At 41.5% G+C, this 20347-nt stretch overlaps 3 protein-coding genes across 3 annotated transcripts; 2 read left to right on the top strand and 1 right to left on the bottom strand.

Moving 5' to 3' along the window:
• Positions 1-1198: 1198 nt before the first annotated feature.
• Positions 1199-3543, bottom strand: cenpx (centromere protein X). Its single transcript, XM_088317653.1, has 5 exons — positions 3469-3543; positions 2907-2958; positions 2171-2224; positions 2002-2090; positions 1199-1336 (listed from the first exon to the last, which is right to left on the bottom strand). The coding sequence occupies exons 1-5, from the start codon at positions 3502-3504 to the stop codon at positions 1322-1324; spliced, it is 246 nt and encodes an 81-aa protein (XP_088173779.1). The 5' UTR covers positions 3505-3543; the 3' UTR covers positions 1199-1321.
• Positions 3544-3941: 398 nt separating this feature from the next.
• On the top strand, positions 3942-8269 carry syngr2a (synaptogyrin 2a). The gene is made up of 4 exons (XM_088317816.1): positions 3942-4165; positions 5704-5941; positions 6223-6356; positions 6445-8269. Exons 1-4 carry the CDS (start codon positions 4067-4069, stop codon positions 6643-6645), a joined length of 672 nt encoding a protein of 223 aa, XP_088173942.1. The 5' UTR covers positions 3942-4066; the 3' UTR covers positions 6646-8269.
• A 614-nt stretch (positions 8270-8883) lies between these two features.
• cant1a (calcium activated nucleotidase 1a) lies at positions 8884-16672 on the top strand. The gene is made up of 4 exons (XM_088317954.1): positions 8884-9048; positions 13363-14037; positions 14879-15082; positions 15947-16672. The coding sequence occupies exons 2-4, from the start codon at positions 13386-13388 to the stop codon at positions 16315-16317; spliced, it is 1227 nt and encodes a 408-aa protein (XP_088174080.1). The 5' UTR covers positions 8884-9048; positions 13363-13385; the 3' UTR covers positions 16318-16672.
• The last annotated feature ends 3675 nt before the right edge of the window (positions 16673-20347 follow it).

Here is a 20347-nt window from a genome sequence, read left to right as displayed (position 1 = left end):
CACATCCCAAAAACATGCGTGGCAGGTCGATTGAACACTCTAAATTGCCCCTAGGTATGAGTGTGAACGCGGATGGTTGTTCGTCTCTGTGTGCCCTGCAATTGGCTGGCAACCAGTTCAGGGTGTCCCCCGCCTACTGCCTGAAGACAGCTGGGATAGGCTCCAGCACCCCCCCGCGACTCTAGTGAGAAGACATACAGGTGATGGATGGATGCAAATATATCATTTTACTTGACGTGTTTTCTTAACGGCACCTTCTGCCATTTATTGGAGGTGCATTGAAATGTTGTACGACACGCATCGATAGATGAACACCATCGCACACGAACGTGCAGTGGCACAGTGATTGGGAATCACTGGCTACAGTAACGAAGCAGCAGCACGTTTGTAAAAGTGGCCACTCGTCACTAGAACGAGCGGGCCGGCCCACTTTGGAGCATCGCGAGCCTCGCCGCCTCACTGAGAGCGTCAGCCATTATTAACCCGACAAATTATTGAAGGAAAATTTGGCCATGTGTGTGGGGAGAACGTGAATACAGAAATAAGGCGGTATGTGGAATTCCATGTTTTAGTCCACCCCACAACCCCCCACCCACCCCACTCGCTTCCAGATGGCCTTCCAGATTGTGAGTCACACAAATAAATAGCGTGAGGTGTTGCACTGACTCACAATGAAGGAAAAACCATTAACAACTTCCACTTGGAGCAGCGCCTCTCTCACTCTTTTTTTGTTTCGGGTTTATTTACCTTCACAATGACATCCTGCACCTCTTTGGAGCGTATTCCGCTGTGTTTTGTTATGTTTCCCTTCAAACAGAATGTCTATGCGTGTGGTCTCTCGGGCCGTGTTTGGCCAACACGCACACACGTTCAACTTTCCCCCCCAGTGCCAGAGCTCCCCTTTGGCCTTCCCTCCACCTCTAACTAAACATCACAGGAAAGCAAACGGGAACTTCAAAGAGGCCAGGGGGGGTACTTCTCTTCCTTTTTTTTTCTCTCTTGTTCCTGGCACTTGTCATCATCTAAGAGACTGGCTGCTCTCCTTATTACTCTAATTGCTTCCAACTGCTGCGGGAGGCTTTGATGCGGTGTGCCCGCCGAGCATGCTGGGAGCACCTGTTGTTGCACAGGTGGTGGGGCGCTGTGCCTTGTTTCCCCCCCCCCCGCAACACGCACACGGCTCAAAACAAAAACAAGGCAGGGACGAGATGTTTAATGGCCCTTTTGGAAGAGGTGTTGGAACTGACAGAAATGGAAAGGAAAAAAAAAAAAAAAGAAACAAGTACCAGTCGTAAAACAGTCTGGCACCATCTTCTGGCAGCTAGAAGTCCAGCAGCTAAAAAAAAAAGAAAGACAAAGGCAGAGTGTTCAAATACTACTTAATTTATGTCGGCCTTCAACTGTAAGACATTTTTAGAATCGAGATATCCACTGGATATCCTATCGATTAATTGAGAAATCACATTTGAAAAGAATGGCGATTTAAATGTTTTTTTGTCACAAGTAAAGTAATTACACGTGATACAAATAATAATTGCTTTGGCCACTCAAACAAATGCTTGCCAGAATTCAAACAATGCGTTGGCACGGCACACAGTATCGAGGCATTTTGCCGAATAACGCAACAACAATTTCAGGTAAGTCGCTCACCGAAAATCAACAATGCAGTACAATGGCGACTGGCGACTCGTTGTTCGGTAAATGACGTCATTCCCCAAGAATACCGGCAATTGGCGAACATAAGCATTTTCGTTGTTAGTGCGTTGCTATGTGTCTAACTACGAATCTAAAAAAAATAATAATAATAATAATACTTTTTCTTTGTCATATTCCAACATTATTGTCATAAGATTCCTAGTTTATTTTTTACATTTTTGTAAGACTACAAGTTTACTCTTGTAACATTTTTTTTGTTTTGTTTTTTTAAATATGTCTGGATAAGAATATGAAAGTGCACCCAATGGTATGGCCAATGAGTGTGAAATGTTTATCGATACACACCAGCTGAGGCAGGATCTTTTCAAAGTGCTCGATGTCCACTCGGTCGCAGTCCTCGCATTCAGCTTGTTTCTGAGAGCGCACGGCTGCCTCTGACAACCGCAATAAGACGAATATATCAACATCATCTTCAAATCTTAAATAGTTATAGCAGAATAATGGGAACCTTTACCTTGGACAAATATTTTCAGCATCTCTGTCATGAGTAGAGTGGCCCCTATGCTTACTGCCACACAAGAGATTAAAGGGAAAAGGTGAGCTGAGGAATCACAACACTTACCAATACACTCGCACACACTCACGCACACACAAGTGTGTGTGTTTGTGCGTATATATATATATATATATATATATATATATATATATATATATATATATATATATATATATATATATATACACACACACACACACGCACACGCACACACACACGTATATTAGCGGTTTCTTCTTCGTTGGTTTCAATCACTCTTCATGTTTGGAGGCTGCAGCGCGCTGCCTACAACACGCTCAATGCTGCAGTCGTGGTATGCATTCTTATTTTTTTTCTATCCAACATTTCATTAAAGTCATTTTCTATTGACATTGATCATGTGACTATCGCGATACATAGTGATACTGAATTATTGTCCCATCCCTACATATACATAGACATATATACATGCACATGCATCTTTACGTATACAGACATATACCCTGAACTGGTTGCCAGCCAATCGCAGGTCACACAAAGACGGACAACCACTCGTGATCAGACATCACACTCACACCCAGGGCCAATTTAGAGTGTCCCATTAAGGAAACCGGAGTACCTGGCCCATCATGCTAAAACTCTATTTTGAAAAACCGTCCTGATAAATAAACTAATTAATCACAAACTGGATAATTGCCCATCCCTTGTAACTTACATCTGCTTTTGTCCTCCTTGAAGAAGCTGGACAAAAGTTTGCCCACTGTCTCCTGTGGGTGAAGAAGCCATATTTTCATTTTTTAAGTGGGGCAATATGCAGCCCGTACGTAAACAAAGTTTTGGATTATCTTTTAGATCACAGTATGTGAGATAAATGTCAACTGGACATGTAGGTAGTTATGGCGCCCTCGTGTGGTCTAAAACGCCCTTAGCTACCGGACTCTGTCTGAAGCTATGATCATTTAGCGCTCATTCGGTGATCTGCAGCTACAACTAACACATAAGATGAGAAACCAATTAAATCTATTATTTCTGTCTATTTCTACGTTACTCGGCGAAGGTACGAATACACCTACGTCTCTTTTGACAACATTTCTTAGCGTTAAAATGTTCTATAATAACAGTGGTGTCGAATAACAGTAAAGAAAAACGCGTTTTTTACTCTCACAGTATGCCGAGATGATCGTAGTTCATAGTCTCACATACTATTAACAAGTTAAAAAAATAATAATAAATAAACACGTAACACGTAAAGCAAAAAAAGACAAGAGAGCGTTTACCTTCTTAAACGTAACTACAGTGTCTCTTTCCGCCATGTTGTTGACGCCTGAGAAGAACTTGGCGCTTTGCGCTGTGATTGGACAATATGATGACGTCACTAGTAAGCCACTGCGACTTTTTTCCAACGTTTTTCTTTAGTTTTGTTTTTTTCTCTTCTGTGAGGCCAAATTGCTACAAATTTGAGGTATCTAATAAACAAAAGTTAAAAATAAATCAATATTAGACACGCTGACTTGAAGTGAGCGTCAGCTGTGCTTTTATTATTATTATTATTATTATTATTATTATTATTATCAATATTATTATTATTATCAATATTATTATTATTTTAGAAAGACACTTTATTAACAAAGGGAGAAGACCCTATCTATCAAGCTATCGATCCGCCTGTCCGAATGTCTGTCTCTGTCTGTCCGTTCATTTATCCACTTTAAAGCCTCGTGTTTCCGACGATCGTTGAACGTCTCAAAGCAAGGGGCGGGCTTCCAAAGTTTTCAGGAAGCAGTTTAAACGTCTCAGACAGAAAGCTTTTCCGGCTTAGTTTTGCCACTTGTTTTTTGTCAAAATTGCTAGTAATTTCAAAAAGGGAGAAAAGAAATGCAAAGCAACGCTTATGGAGCCCCGCTGGCCGGTGGCGCGTTCGACTTGGAGGCTTTTGTGAAAACGCCTCAAACGATTCTGCGATGTCTGAGTTGGGTGAGTGAGGAAACTTTCCAAAGCGTTCGTTCGTTTAGTGTTTAGTTGGTTTTAATGTTAGCTTTAGTTAGCATGGCTCGCTGTTAAACACACATGATCATTAATTAAAATAAATTAAGGCTAAATGTACGTTTAAAACAATGACAAGAGTGTTGCTAAAGCTGCCATTGGTTAGCATGTCTTGTGCTGTGCCACGTCAAGAATTTTATTTGGTTTTGGTTGCAGGCAGCATCTGTCATGCTTTTCAATGCTATTTTAACCCAAATCCGAAAGTGATACTTCTTTATGCAAATGAGTGTTAATTTTTTTTTATCTGGTCATCAGAGCAACAGTATTGTATTTTAATACATTCATGTGTGTAGTAGTTACCTGATTTGTTTTCTAGCATACACGTTGTACATTGCGTGTGCGTGTGCGTGGGTGTGCGTGGGCGTGTGTTTGCGGGGGTGCGCGCGTGTGGGGGTGTGTGTGGGTGTGAAGGGGTGTAGGTGTATGTGTGAATATAAATTATTGTTGTATTGCACTGGAGTGAGGCGCTCTCTAATCTCGTTCCACACTGAGTACAATGACAATAAATATAATTCTAACTCCTTAGTATGTCGTTTTTCTGGTAATATTTCAACTTTATTATTGTAAAAAAAGAATTCTCTAAGCATCATAATTTTCTTCTTGTAACATGAATTTTATTTAAAATTGCTACCTCGTAACGCATTAAAACTTTTTCCCTTAACATTCTGACTTTATTCTTACAACTCTTTTTCTTATAACATCAAAACTGTTCCTAAAAATAGAATATTTTTTCCACTCTTGAGGTGCTAACCTTTTTCTTGTAATTAGGCACTTGTTTCTTGTACAGTTATGATTTAAATCATAGTAATATTGTATGAAATTACATATTTTGTCCTATTATTACAATCGGAATCAGAATGCCCCTTGTCACGTGTGCAACGAGATGAGAGTGCTCCAGCCCAATACAGCAATTTAAAAAAAAAAAAAAAAAAAAATATATATATATATTAGATAGATAGATTAATTAAAGATTAAACAATTAAATAGAAAATAAATACAGAATTGGATAAATAAAAAAACATTATGTTGCTGTTCTCCAAGGTAAGGGTAGTTGTGTGTGAGAGTTCAGCATGGGGATGGCTCTCGGGAAGAAACTGTTTTTCAGTCTGTTAGTCTTTGTTTTGATGCACCTGTAGCGCCTGCCAGAGGGCAATGGGTCGAACAGGTGTGAGCTTGGGTGAGTATTGTCTCTAATGATATTGAGAGCTCTGCTGAGGCACCAGGTGGTGTAGATGTCCGATAGGGAGGGTAGAGGACAGCCAATTATCCTCAGTGCCGTTTTGACTGTCCTCTGAAGCTTCACTCTGTCTGCCTCAGTGCAGCTGCTGTACCAGGTGGAGACACAGTAGGTCAGCAGGCTCTCGATGGATGAGTGGTAGGAGGCCAGCAGCAGCTTCTTGTCCAGATTAAATTTCCTGAGGACCCTCAGTATTCAGTATTTTTATATTAAGATTTGCTTTCTCTGTTAGCTTTTTGCCATCGTGGTGTTCGCCACCATTACGGCGGAGGGCTACGTCAATAACTCTTCTGAGCGGGAGCCCACATGCATGTTCAACCAGAGGGACAGCGCGTGCAGCTACGGGGTGGGAATTGGCGTGCTGGCCTTCCTGGCGTGCATGGCCTTCCTGGTGCTGGACGCTTACTTTCCGCAGATCAGTAATGCCAAAGAGAGGAAGTACATCATCATTGGGGACTTGGCCTTCTCAGGTGAGAGTTCGTTTTAAATTGAACAGTTTTTGGAGAATGTGAAAACACTGTGCTCTCTGTTGTACATGACAACATATCAAGAGTGAAATCAATCAAAGAAGAAAATGTTGAGTTTCCTGCAATTCTGCACTGTTGCATACCAGTAGTTCTAACTGATAAACCACTGCCACACTGAACTCCTCGGCCATTGATTTGGCAGCTAAGATGGCCTAAGTTCCAGTTCCAGTTCTACTTTTTTTTTGTTTTGTTTTTAATGGATTTGGACTATTGCGACATTGCAGCGGTTTGGACGTTCCTATGGTTCATCTGCTTCTGCGTCCTGGCCAACCAGTGGTCTTGGACCACCAGCTCTGCTGTGCCAGCTGACGCCGCTCGCGCCGTGGTGGCGTTCTCTTTCTTTTCCATCCTGACCTGGGTGAGTCTCTCATTGGCCAGCCTCCAAAATAAGAGCGCTTGGGCTGCCATTTTAATACAAGCGTGACCACTTTACTTTGTGTCTTCAGGCTCTGCTATCCTACTTTGCCTACGAGCGCTATCGCCAAGGCCTGAGCGACTTGAACCATCAGTACACGGATCCCGCCGTGGACCCCTCGTACCCTCCGGCTCCCTACGCCACCGACAGCAGCGGCCCCACCAGCTACCAGCAGTCACCGTTTTCCCCAAACCAGGAGACTCCTGGAGAGTACCAACCACCAACTTACTGAAAGACTGACAATCCCAAAGTCCAACAGAAGTGGTGGAGGGCATTCATATTTGCCAAATTGTCACATTGCTTCCTCCTCTTTTCTCTTGGTAGGCCATGCACACTTTCTTGTGTTGAATTATGTTTTTTAATTAGTCACTACTCTGGGAGGGAAAAGGAGGACCCCACTGCTTTCTTGTCTTTGTATCAAAACCACTTGAAGTACAATGTGTCACCCTCAGTGCCCAGTTTCATAACAAAGGTATGGAAATATCACACACAAGGATGTCCCCATAAAAAAAAAACTACTGTACTTTTTTTTTAAATCACTAAATAATGGCTTATATGTGCACTGTACATGATTCATTCTAGATATGATATTTTAATATTATTTTAATGTAAAATCTTTGGTTTAGAGTGTGGAGTTTTTTTGTTGTTTTTTTTTTTTTGTTGTATTTTTTTTTTGGCTTTAAAGTTTCCAAACTTTAATTGCACGCAGGCACATTGCATCGTATATACATATCCCAATGCGCACTAATGTCAACACGCCATCTAATTGGCTAATTTATAACAACTGGTTACATCTTCCCAAACTTTTTTTTCGTTCGGTTTTAGTGCCGTGGACTTGAGTGTCATAGGTGAGAATGAGTCTATATGCAATGAACTTTCATAGCTGTCCTCTTCTGTCTGCACTATTTTTGTTTTTAACAAAAAGGGCATACTCACGCCTCATTATTTTCACATTTTCTGGTCTGAAAAACACTTGGACTTTTTTTGGTTTGATTGATTTTTTTTTTTTGGCAACATATGCACAGAAAAACACTCACACAACACTTTCAATCTTGAGGTAAACATAATGTCGCACTACTACTGCCGAGTAACTACCCAGATAGTTGAGGCATTCAAGGGAGTTAATAGATTTGTCCTCAAGCTCTAAATTGCATAGAAATAACAAAACCTATGGGCAACAGACCAAAAGCATCGATTTGTGAAAAACGGAAAATCTTTTTTTGTGCTCAAGACAAAGCAGTCAGTGCAACTTTGGTGATACCTTGTGGCTTCTTTGAGCCAAGGAACTATATTGAGGCGAGTTTGGGACCTTTATTTATACAAAGTATTGTAGTATTGTAGTTCTTTGCTGCTCTCGTTTGGCATCTTTCTGAAATTACTAACCTTGTGGTTTTTGCAGCTTCTGTATTCTGTGGCATGTATGGCAACAGGTTGATACCAAATTGCACTTTTTGCATTCTGGGAGAGCAGTTACTGTTTCCGCCTGTTAGCATATGTTCCTAGCGTAGATGGATAAACATTATTTTAAATTGATAATTATTTTCATACCAATTAAGTGAAAGTAGATGATTGCCCTGGCGCATTAGGGTTGGTAAACACAGCTTTAAGGTAGCAATTTATATGCGTTATTTGGGTTTGTGTACTCCATTTTTTTTTACTGCACGTCAGCCACCATTTAATGACAGCAGTTCATCTTGTCAGGCACAGGACAATCACATGATTGACATGTCACTTATCACATGACTATCTTTTTTGCTTCTTTACGCCGGTTTTGCCTCTTTATTTTGCACTGGAGAGAACAAACTCGAGTGCCTTCCACAGTGCCAAATGAAATTAAAAAACAAGTTTATTCCTAACATATTGGGTTCTTATTCATTCACGTGCTCATCCAACAGGATTCTGTGCAGGCGTCTGCTCCTTGGGCAAATATTTAACACGTGATTGTCTCAATGTGCGGCGGAGGACTGCAGATCTGCAAGGTGCTTAATGATACGGTCACTCTTTGGTAAATAATGAATTGAAGGATTGTCGTATTTTCAGTTGGCAATAGAACATTGAAAAGATTGGCTGTTTTTAAATCTACCAGTAAAACAATCCTGCACCCCCCAACCAGCTTTTCAAACGTAAATTTAGGTTCAATTAGAAACTGAAATGGCAAACCTGGCCACGTCTGGGTTATTTTCTATTTCCATTCTCAGTTGGCAATCAAAAAACGGAGAAGTGACTCATCTTATTTGTTTTTCAAATACACCAGAAAAATACATTTGATAGATTTTTCATTTCACCAAACTGTTCAAATCTGTGCATAGTTTGTTTCACTTTTCAAATGGAAATCATGAAAAATCTATGTAGTTTTTTTCCGCGTTTGAGTCATTTTTTTCGTTTTTTTGATACACCGCGGATTGTTTTTTTATGAAACGCCAACGGTAATGTGCAATTTCCGAGTGCAACTGAAGGCAGCTTATCCGGTTACTGTCCTGGCAACGTATATGACGTCATCAGTCTAGACCAGGAAGTAATTGAAAAACTGGCAGTGAGTTAGGGTCTTCGGCTAGAAGGTGGAAAGTATACGGCTAACAAATGAATCCCGAGATCCGAGCGCTGGTGGACGGAGAGCTGACGGTGTGAGTGTGTGGTGAGTTTTGGGCGGAAATGCCAAACGACACTTTTATTAGCCTCGTTTGCCTTTAGCATCGCTAACATCCCCGATGCCTCATTTTGACGTGAGCGTCTGTGTTCTCGTCAACTTTCGCTGACTGAAGTTAAACTTGCGTTTGTTTGGACCACCGGGTGACCTATTTACACATTTTCACAACTCTTTTAGTGCCAATGAATTTCATCCCGGGCCCGAACCACTTAACCTTTTCTCAAGAAGTAATCTGCTCTCAAATTGAAAATTCTAGTAACGCAAAAAGAATTTTACAGTTGCAATGAATGTGGATCAATTATGTTCAAGTATTCGCAAAATGACGCCACTTATATGGTCTTGGTCTTTCGCCTGTCCACTTATTAAGGCCCTCATCTAAGCGCTGCACAACCGCTGTCGCATCGACTGACTGATAATACAATCCACCTTTATTTGTATAGAGCATTTTACAACAGCTGCAGCTGTAAAACATCCCATCAGGGGCAACTGAGGGTTCAGCATCTTGCTCAAGGATACTTCGACATGGTCGGTGATCAAACCCACAACCTCTAAATTGAGAAACTGGCTTACTTCTGGATATCATGGTGACTTTTGACAAGTAATAAAATTTCAATTCAATACAAATCTTGAGCCAGTCTGCACTCATGAAGGGACTACAGAAACGAGAGAGTATTTTCATTTGAAAGACAAATTTAACTCAATCGGCTCGATGTAATTGCTTATCAAAATGGCTGTCTCTTCAATAAATGAGCTAATCGTTGCAGCTGTGCTCTATCTATGTTGCCCTCAAGACGAGCCCTTAATACAAGGAACGGGAAGGTCAATTCGTTCAATCATTACTGAGCACGTTAAGTATATCTGAATTTTCGCCACTTCCACTTTTCACTTAATGTACATTGTCTACCTGGGAGTAGCAAGTGTACACTAACACAACCACTTTTTAATTAACATACATATTACGCATAGAAGCTATAACACACTTGCACTTTCTTTCCTCTTATCAGCAAATATAAAACAAAAAAACTCTGTGGAAGTTGATGCAAAATGGTGCGACAATGGTATCAAAAGAAAGGAGCAAATACCAAAAGGTGGGAGGGGGATAACAATGATCAAATCTTGTTTTGGATACAATGCCACTTTGCTTTCTCTGTACACCACGCATGTCCAACTGTGGTTCTCCGGAGTCACCGTCCTGCCTGTTTTCCATGTTTCCCTGCTGTAAATGATCACAACCGTTATCAGCAAGCTCTGAAAAAGCTTGATCACAGCCCCGCTTGAAGTCAGTGGTTCTATCAAACAAGCATTTGGCTGGCCAAGTACCACCATCACTTAGAAGATTAAAATCCAGTTCCATCGTAGGCCGAACTAAGAGCACATCTGAAACGAGGCAGTTCCTAAAAAGTGGTTTTAAAGTACTGGTGTACTTCAACATATCGGTGTTGAATGTCATTCTGCTCCTTTTGCATTGTTGTAATACGACTCGGAGGGTTCGTCCATTCACACGTGCAGGTTAATGATGATGTGCAAGTAGTGCAAAGTTTGCTCCTACTCCCTCCTCCCCCGCACCTTTGGACCGGGCTGTAATCCTTTAAGAGTAGTAAAAGGTCAACAGCGTGGCACTCGCAGGAGAACTCCATGCCGGCTGAGCGGCGCTCCGTTCGGAGGCGACGGCCAGGTAAGCCCCTTTGGCCCTGCACAGAGGCACTTTTCACGGGGGCTGTAATGGGCCGCTGTACCCTCCACCCCCATTCCATGTCGTCAAAGGCTCTTTTACTGCAACATGTGGAGGCTGCCAGACAGCCCCCCCGCATACTGATCCACGTAGAAAACTCGAGATTGGAAGCGTGTTTGCCTTCACATATGATGGCAACTTTCAAAGTGGTTGGTTTTCTTTGGGGGGGTTTGAGTGATGTTTGGGAGGAGGGACACTTGGAAGCAGATGAAGTCAGCGGTAAAATTTGTCCGCAACAGATTTGAAAAGTGTTCTTGTTTTTGGTTTGGCCTAACAATATTTGTATTTGTGGTTCAGCGTCTGCAAATTTGCCATTTCACATGTTTTGGGGGATAGCCTAACCTCAGAGCATTCTAACAATTTTGCGTTCAGGCCAAACCCAAAATTAAAAAAATATTTGGTGCCAGGCTTATTCTAAACGTTTTTTTCCCAAAATTATAGTTTTTGCGATTTCATTGATTTTCATTAAATATACTAAGTTGTTCGTCACTGTCTTCAGGAACTATGTTGACGTCAGAAGAGGAGCTTAATTTTGTCAGGCCTTTTCCTCGTCTAGTTGGGAAAATAGTGCTATGGTGCCGATTTGTGGCGTCAGTAGGAAATAACATTGATTGGCAAAATTTTGGCAAATTGAGCTTCTAGGAGAAGAATCGTAATGATCCCAATAATACAAACGGCTCACTTCTATTGGCACTTGAGCGTTCGAATAGTTCAATGTCCTTCTAAAATCGTAAAAAAAAAAAAAAAAAAAATGAGCATTTTGCTCCAGGCCGCATCTTCCGTTAAGATGCCGCATTTTGTTTTGGGCTTCCAGTGGTTATTTTGTAGCGTGTTGTTCTGTTCTTGTGAAAGTTAAAATACATTTTGTAAATTTGAACACGTTTGAAGTTCAAGCCATGTGATGTTCGCTTTTTGTGCCTGACTTCAGTTCAGTGAGTGTTACTCTCCCCTTTTTTGTTTTTGCATTTTCTGTGACTTTTTCGTAACAAGCTGATGGAGGAAATATGTCACGACAGGTTTGTGTTTATTTTGGGCTTGTCAAAGTTTGAATGCGTAAGTTGAAGTCCCGTGCTAGTTGATCTCGTACTTCTTGATGAGCTTGTCTTTCATGCTGATGTATGCATTACCTCTAAACTCTCGGGTGTGATTTTATTTTTTTTACACCTACTAGAAGAAAATTGTACGGCATTTCCGATGCCAATAAATGAATATGACTTGAACTTGACTATTATCCGTGGAGAAGGTAGTATAGACCTGATGAAGATGAGATGACTGTTGTGCTTGTTTGTGCAATACGCCGCTTCAAATAGGTCAACACTGTCAATGTTGACTGTGAGTGAACCTCCAAAGTCAAAGCATTGTTTAACTTCTAATTAACATCTGATCGTTGCACGAGTTCTGTGTGTACACTACTGTTATACCTGCTGTACTCTAAAGGCCGCTTTATACTCCCGCGTCAGCACGGTCAACAACTGACACATTGTGTCACGTCTGTGACGTGTCTGGAACACACGCCGCAGTCACGTCAGAAATTGTTGCCATGCGTAGGAGCCAGCGCGCATTCTTTCTCGAGATTGGTCCGTGATGTCACATGCTGCGATGATGTTCAGATGTTCTTCAAGGCTAATTTATTTGTCACCACGGAGGAGACAATCCGCAGCACAACCTGTTGATGCTGCGAAGCAAATAAGCTTGGCAGCTTTGTGTGTGTGGGTTTGTGTAGAGGAGCCTACACACGTGCATAGCACCTTTGACGCCACCTTCCTGGTCGATTTCAAATGCATCTAGTCTTCTAGGTCCGTTTGTTTTAGCAGGTATGATATCCATTGTTGTCGCTGTCGCATTCTTTTTTTTTGTTAGGCAAAGTAAAACGCCGACTGGAATTGGCCAGAAGGAATTCCAAACTGTGTTGTCCTTACCGATATGAGCCTTAGCGACATCTTCTGACTCTGAGTGAAACTGCCAACACATTTTCAAAACAACGTTTGTGGGTTGCGCGCAAACAAAACCGCAAACTGTGCCTGTATTGGCGCAGTGACGTCCTCGTGGTCGCTGTCTGCACGATTAGAGAGAAGCCTTTAAGCTTGACCGCATAATTCCACTGTTCTCATTTTGGACGTGTGGGCCATTAAAATTATTCAAATGATGACGTCTGCCTGTTTTTTTTATTTTTTTTTATTTTCACTTTTGAGATTTTTTTCATATAGCTTGACATCAAATAGCTTTTAAAAAGATTTTTTTCCCAGCAAGTGTTTTAACTGGTCGTGTTTCCACATTCACAGAAATATAAATTAATAAATAAATGAGCAAATATTTTGTTTTCTCTTAAAGATGTGGAAAATAAGAGCTTCCTCTCAGATACAATGTCCATTTTGTCAAAACTTAAAACCACACAAACATATTTAACAATGATCCTTGATAAGCTTTTAGGCATTCACCATTTGAACAAAACCAAATCGGCAATCCAACTTCGGCAGAACCTCGGTTCAAGGATTCATTTTAGGCAAACCAAAACATTGGTGAAGCAAACCGGTTACCTGACTCCTACTTGGACTTTTGTTTTTCTCCAGGTCACTCCGGGCCTCCGTCCCCTATGACTGCATCGGCAGCCTACGCTCGGCTGGAGCAAAATGAGCCCATGAACGGTGGTCTGCGCATCTCGGTCGGGGGTCTCCCAATGCTGGCGACCATGGCCAACGCCACGGACCCTCGCTTCCGCCTCAAGTGGCGGCCCATCGTGTTGGCAGCTGTCTCGCTGGCCGTGTTCCTGCTGCTCTTGATGCACTTGAGCGCCGGCCTGCACCCCCACGCCTACACCTCCGAGAGCTGGAGGACGGCGGCACGCGACGACACGCCGCGTGCCGCCGCCGGCTACAATGGCACTTACCCGCTCAGCCCGGCCGAGCGCACGCCTCAGGGCACGCGCTACCGTATAGCTGTCATCGCCGACCTGGACACAAACTCTCGTGTGGAGAAGACGCTGACGTGGTTCAGCTACTTGTGGCGCGGCTACCTGCTGGTGTCGCCGAGCGGCGACAGGGTGTCGGTGGAGTGGGATGCAGAGAAGACGGTGCTGCAGAGTCACCTCGCTGAGAAGGGGCGTGGCATGGAGCTGTCAGAGCTGCTGGTGTTCAACGGGAAGCTGTACACCGTCGACGACAGGACGGGCGTCGTGTACCACATCGACGGCGGCAAGGCCGTGCCCTGGGTCATCTTACCCGATGGCGATGGCAACGTGGCCAAAGGTTGTCTCTTGACCAGATGACCAGCAATGCGCGCGAGTGATTGGCTGTCTCTGTTTCGTCGCTGTTTGGCAGAAATGTACATGTCCAAATATGGTCAATTTTGTCATTTTCCACCAATCAGTCTGACGCGATATTGTCTATTATTATTAATAGGACACAAACAATGAGGCTATTTTGAGACCCTGGCTGATTCCAATATTTGGCAGGAAAAAAACTCAGATAATTAATTGGCTGACTTATTTAAAAAAAAATTCAAATTAATGAAGTTTTATTTTTTTTGTCCTAAAACACTAACAGAAATTAATTCATTAATTACGGACAGACCATTTGAATATTTTACAATACTTTGTCATTTTAACGTTACAACAGAGTAGAATTATGAAGACTCATTCGTCTAATTTTTGCAGAATTGTGCTGGAGCAATGTTGGAATATCATTCTCTTTGTTTTATGTTACGATGTGTTGTTGGTTCAATAAAGATAGGTTTAATTGGGTTGTTTTGGGTTAGCAGATTCTAAAGTGTCTGCCCCTTAAGTTGTGTGGCTGATGAATAGTGTTGAAATAGCTTGAAAACAAATCTATTAATTATTTAATACCTGAGCATTTGGACAGGTTGGGCTGCAGCTAGCGATTAGTTTAATGACTGCTTAATCTTAAATCAGTTGATAAGTCGTATTAAACATTTTACTAAGCCTTTATTTAAAAGCAGGACATTATTTAAAATTGACAGTACATCTACAATTTGATTACTGATTTGGTCTGGAACATGTCAGAGAATGGACAAAAATGTTACTGCATCGCCTTTTCATTGTTTTGTCTTTCTTGCAACGTCCAATTGTAGGTTTCAAAGCCGAGTGGTTGGCGGTTAAGGATGAGCACCTATATGTAGGCGGTCTGGGGAAGGAGTGGACTACCACATCGGGCGAGTTCGTCAATGACAACCCGGAGTGGGTGAAGGTGGTCGGCTTCCATGGCGATGTGGATCACAAGAACTGGGTCCCCATGTACAAGTCGCTCAAGGTGGCCGCAGGAATTCAACCCCCAGGTCAGAGGTTGCAAAAGTACTTATACTTCCTGCTTGAATAGAAGTAGAAATACTTTTTCAAGTAGAGGTTCTGATTGGACTTCTGCACTTAGGTAAAAGTAAAACATAAGGAAATATACTAAAATAAAGTTGTTTTTTTACTGTCAGTTATATACAATAACTGTCTTTACTATTTGGTGGAAAAAAAGTGATTCCCCTCATTGGAATCAATGAATAATTAAATAAGTTCGATTAATTTAAAAATTGGCATTGCACCTTCACCCAAAAAAAAAAATTACCAACTAACATTTTTGTAATGTTTTTGATCATATTGATGATGCTCTAGAATATTTTCCCTTAATAAAAACCTATAATTATGCAGTTCAAGTTTGGCCACATTTTTGGTTTTGTTGAATCAGGGTTGGGTTCAGCAGCTGGTGGAATTTATTTATTTTGCGTTGTACGTCTTAGCTATAAATTACAGCGCCTAGTAAAATGCATTTTGCTCAAGCTTTTAAAGGTCAAACTTAAAACCCAAAAACTGCAAATAGTGCCAGTATAAAAGTAAAGATCTTTTTGAAATCTGTGTCAGAAACACATTACGGGACACATAAAGCCATCTCTGGTTAAAATCATCTGTTGTGAGCAGTGTTCTTTTTCCAAACGCAGTCGTACTTTTGTGAGCCCGGAAAGGATTCATGTCTTGCCTTCATTTCAATGAGGAAAAGCGCTTGATTTGGAATTGGGCTGATCATAGAGATAAGAGTGGATACGGAACGAGATAGTTATAAGTCAAGGTAGCACTGCTCCAGCTCATCTCTCTCGCTCTTATGACATTGACGAGTGAATCGGCCCCGGCCTCACCGCTACGTTCCTCCCCCTCAGGTTACCTCATTCACGAGTCGGCGGCATGGAGCGACACACTGCAGCGCTGGTTCTTCCTGCCGCGCCGCGCCAGCACAGAGCGCTACGATGAGATGGCGGATGAGCGGCGGGGCACCAACCTGGTGCTGAGCTGCTCGCCGGACTTCACCGACGTCACGGTGAGCCGGGTGGGCCTACTCAAGCTAACCCACGGCTTCTCCTCATTCAAGTTCGTGCCCAACACGGACGACCAGATCATCGTGGCGCTCAAGTCGGAGGAGGACGCTGGGAAGATCGCCACATACATTGTGGCGTTCACGCTGGACGGGCGTATTCTCCTACCAGAGACTAAAATCGGTGACGTCAAATACGAAGGCTTGGAGTTCATCTAAGACATTTTAATCTTTTTTTTTTTTTTTTTTTTGGCATTTTCATTTGGCAGTGAAAAAATGAAAAGGGACTTGGATACAGTTTTGGGAGGAATGAAGAGACCACTGCAAAATGATCTATTTCTGTGATTTTCATTGTCATATGTACAGTTTTTGTCTGAGTCAAAGGAACATTTTATTTCATAAACATGAACATTGTCGTTTTGAGCATTTTGTTCTACAAAGATGGCAAAATAAAAAAGATTTTAGTTCCAGAGCTGTACACTATCACCTTCTCAAATAAAGGGTGAAGTATTTTTTTCAATACACCAATCAAGTTAACCAAATACTAAATTATATTTATGAACAATTTGTTCCACTTGGAAATGTCTTTTTCTCTTTCTCTACACCCCCACCCTCCCACACACACACACACAGGTGTCCAAAGAATGACTTGAGCTGTTCTTCTAGGAAGTTATTTTAATCGAACACAAAACAAAGTTGACACTTGTTTATTTATTGCATGTAAATGTCAAGCTAAGATCAAAACTATGACATTGAAAATGGAACCAAGGGTATATTTAAAAAAATTAAAAACGGTAAGTAATCAGTCACATTCATTTTTTGATTTGATTGCCATGCCGAGTGGGTCGCTGCACTGCACTGAGCTTCCGTGTTGTTTCCTGTTTCCTGTCACTTTGCCCGGCGTGTTGCCGCCTAGTTGAGACGTCTCTCACAGCGAGAACAATGCATCAGCATCTTGGCAAATCGTAGTGACGGTGGAAAACCTCTGCGCCCAAACTGCACTGTCTTTCATTGAGAATGTACGGATCTTGTAAAACTGTCTGGCACATACTCCAATCTTGACTCCATTAGTCATTAAACGTCGTCACTCTGGACGCACCATTGTAATGCATTAACAAACTTGTTTGTGTTCCTTGATTCACAGTTCAATGTACACATTCCACTTTTTCTTCCTAAATGAAACATTGCACTTGAGTTGTTTGCGCCTACAAGATTTGTGCAAGATATTCTTTTTCGCCAAGAGGAAAAGGATCAAAATGACAATTAAACTAGGATAAGGGAATGATGAGTATAAAGAGGAAACTGCTGCTTTTGGAAAGATGAGGAGGATTTTAACTCAAAATGTCCAGTAGATGGCGGCGTCTTCAAGCAAAAAGTACCCTGGGGGGATTGACTTCTGAGAGAAAGAGCCACAATTTTAAAAAATAGATCTCCATAGAGAATGAATGGGGTGCAGGAGCGCTTCCAATTTAGTTGCCAAAATACTAGGGATGTCAAAATTAAAGCATTTAGTCAGGTGATTAATCCAAAATCTTTTTACTCCGTTAAATATTTTTACTCAAACTCAAGTTTGATTTTTTTTATGACATTTTTTAAAAAGGTAACTTTTTTTTTTTACTTTTTAAAAAAAAAATATTTTCTAAACTTTTTTTTTTTTTAAATTTAACCCTAACCCTAGTCCCTAACCCCTAACCCTAGCCCAAACACTAACCCTAACCCTATCCCTACCCCTAACCCTAACTCTACCCCTAACCCTAAACCTAACCGTAAACCTAGCCCTAACCCTAATGCTAACCCTACCCTTTACCCTAGCCCTAAATATACCCCTAACCCTAACCCTACCTCTACCCCAACCCCTACCCCTAACCCTAACCCTAGCCCTAACACTAACCCCAGCCCTAGCCCTAGCCCTAGCCCTAGCCCTAACCCTAACCCTAGCCCTAACCCTAACTCTAACCCTAACCCTAACCCTGGGACTTGAAATTCCACACAGGCATAGTACAGGGAATAACGTCCCACATAGTTTGAATTTGGTGTTTAAGCTGTTTCATTTTTTACATTTGTCTTTATATTACTGGGCTTGTTTTATTTAATGGTGATTAGAATGTATCTAATAATCAGATACCCTTATACCATATAATCTTTGATAATTGGTTTATTTTTTTAATTGAATATGTGATATTGTTTTATTGTTTCATTAATTCAATAAACTTAAAAAAAGAAAAAACAATCTCTGCCTATTCATTCGATAGTTTTTTTTAAGTCACGTGCCCATGTTCAAAATTTAAACGTCAACTTGTTTGTCTCACTGCTTCTTCACTCATGCACGCCCCTCCCTCCTATCTATGCACATGTTATTTCTTGAAACAAATACATTTGCATTAACTCTAAAACTTACCATTTCCTCATTGCAATGTTCCTCGTTATCCTTAGGTCTTTAAACGTGGAGAAAGGGTGATAAAAGTTTCGTTTTCATTCAAGATGCAACAGAATCGCGCCCCTGAAATATGTCCCTCGGCGCGTCCCATCCTGTAGTTAAGGCGTAGTCTTCTGCAACCCGCTCGATTTTCGTGCATTTTCCTCCGGACCTTCGAAAGGTAAGGATCTCTTCTCGACGCTGTTTTTAATTAAATGGGGCGCCTATTTGTATTGCAGTGGGATTGTTTTATGCTGTTAATATGATGTGCGTTGCTGCTGGGTTTCACTTTAATGCTCATTTTGACGGCTGAGGCTTGAGCTACGGTGTAGTTTCTTTTTTTTTTTTTTACCTCCGTGTAATATTGTTGATACTAGCGTTGTCGTCCACGGTTGGTTTTCTGTGCTTTGTGGCTTTGTGGTGGCTGAGGTAAAACCGGATTTAATGGCGCGCTGAGTGCGAGTAAATTGGTGGGGCCTAGCAGTCACTGAGCTAACTGCTAAGACCGAATTTAATGGCGCGCTGAGCGCGAGTGAATTGCTGGGGCCTAGGAGTCCCCTAGCTAACTGCAAAATCGGTGTTTAATGGCGTGCTTTTTAACTTGTATATATATATATAATATAGTTGTCACTTGTGATGTGGTCCACGGTTGTTTTCTCTGCATTGTGGCTTCGTGGTGGCTGGGCTAACTGCTAAAACCAATTTTAATGGCGCGTTGAGCGTGTGTTAATTGCAGGGCCTTTTAGCTACTGAGCCAAAGGCTAAGCTTGAAATTAATGGCGCGCTGAACGCGAGTTTTGGCGGGTGGAGCCCAAGTAGCTTCTGAGCTAATTGCTAACCTTGAGCAAATGGCACACTGAGCGCCAGGAAAAGGCGGGAGCCTTGTATCCGCTGTGATTGGTTCAATTTGAAATGCATCATTGGGTGGGCTGTTCGAGCCCTGCGATTGGCCTAGTTCGAAATGCGTCACAAGGCTGGCTGGTTGAACCCAGTTTTTAACAGAAAAAAACCCTGATCATTTTAAATACATCATGCTGTATAGCTGTCCCAAGTATCTCATACTTGATAGTTTTATCACACATGTACTGCTGCTTTTAATCAGTTTTCAACCTCACGCTGCAGAATTAGTGTTTTATTCCTGTTTCTTAAGCACATCCACTGTTTTTTAAAAAAAAAAAATTATTTAGTTATTTTTTAAACCCTGATTAATTTTAAATGCATCATGTTATATAGCTGTCCCATGTATCTCATACTTGATTGTTTTATCACACATGTACTGCTGCTTTTAATCAGTTTTCAACCTCACGCTGTGGAATTAGTGTTTTATTCCTGTTTCTTAAGCACATCCACGTTTTTTTTTTTTTAAAATTTTTATTTAGTTATTTTTTAAACCCTGATTAATTTTAAATGCATGTTATATAGCTGTCCCATGTATCTCCTACTTGATTGTTGTATCACACATGTATAAGTACTGCTGTTTTTAATCAGTTTTCAACCTCACGCTGCAGAATGAGTGTTTCATTCCTGTTTCTTAAGCACAGCCACTGTTTTCTTTTTATTTTTATTTTTTTGTTTTTTTTTGTTTTTTTTTAATCCTTGATCCAGTTGTGATTGTGGACTCTTTGGCATTGGCGGTATTGTAGAATTTCTGGCATTGTGGAAATTTTGGCATTGTGGACTTGTTAGGGGATCAGAGAAATTAGGGTTAGGGTTAGGGTTAGGGTTAGGGTTAGGGGTTAGGGTTAGGGTTAGGGAAATTAGGGTTAGGGAAATTAGGGTTAGGGTTAGGGGTTAGGGAAATTAGGGTTAGGGTTATTAGGGTTAGGGTTAGGG

This window comes from Idiotropiscis lumnitzeri, chromosome 15 (assembly GCF_059441095.1).
Source record: "Idiotropiscis lumnitzeri isolate Australia: NSW breed Sydney's pygmy pipehorse chromosome 15, RoL_Ilum_1.0, whole genome shotgun sequence".
Classification (NCBI taxonomy): domain Eukaryota; kingdom Metazoa; phylum Chordata; class Actinopteri; order Syngnathiformes; family Syngnathidae; genus Idiotropiscis; species Idiotropiscis lumnitzeri.
Note: the sequence above shows the minus strand (reverse complement) of the source record. Positions and strands in the feature narration are given on the sequence as shown.

Excerpts from the sequence above, each read along its gene's own strand:
- cenpx (XM_088317653.1), bottom strand. The coding sequence starts at position 3,504 with ATGGCGGAAAGAGACACTGTAGTTACGTTTAAGAAG. Across the intron at positions 2,225-2,906 it reads CAAGGAGGACAAAAGCAGAT|TAAGCATAGGGGCCACTCTA; the intron begins GTAAGTTACAAG and ends CTTGTGTGGCAG. Across the intron at positions 2,091-2,170 it reads GCTGAAAATATTTGTCCAAG|AGGCAGCCGTGCGCTCTCAG; the intron begins GTAAAGGTTCCC and ends TGCGGTTGTCAG.
- cant1a (XM_088317954.1), top strand. The coding sequence starts at position 13,386 with ATGACTGCATCGGCAGCCTACGCTCGGCTGGAGCAAAATGAGCCCATG. Across the intron at positions 14,038-14,878 it reads CGATGGCAACGTGGCCAAAG|GTTTCAAAGCCGAGTGGTTG; the intron begins GTTGTCTCTTGA and ends GTCCAATTGTAG. Across the intron at positions 15,083-15,946 it reads CGCAGGAATTCAACCCCCAG|GTTACCTCATTCACGAGTCG; the intron begins GTCAGAGGTTGC and ends CCTCCCCCTCAG.
- syngr2a (XM_088317816.1), top strand. The coding sequence starts at position 4,067 with ATGCAAAGCAACGCTTATGGAGCCCCGCTGGCCGGTGGCGCGTTCGAC. Across the intron at positions 4,166-5,703 it reads TTCTGCGATGTCTGAGTTGG|CTTTTTGCCATCGTGGTGTT; the intron begins GTGAGTGAGGAA and ends TTTCTCTGTTAG. Across the intron at positions 5,942-6,222 it reads TGGGGACTTGGCCTTCTCAG|CGGTTTGGACGTTCCTATGG; the intron begins GTGAGAGTTCGT and ends GCGACATTGCAG.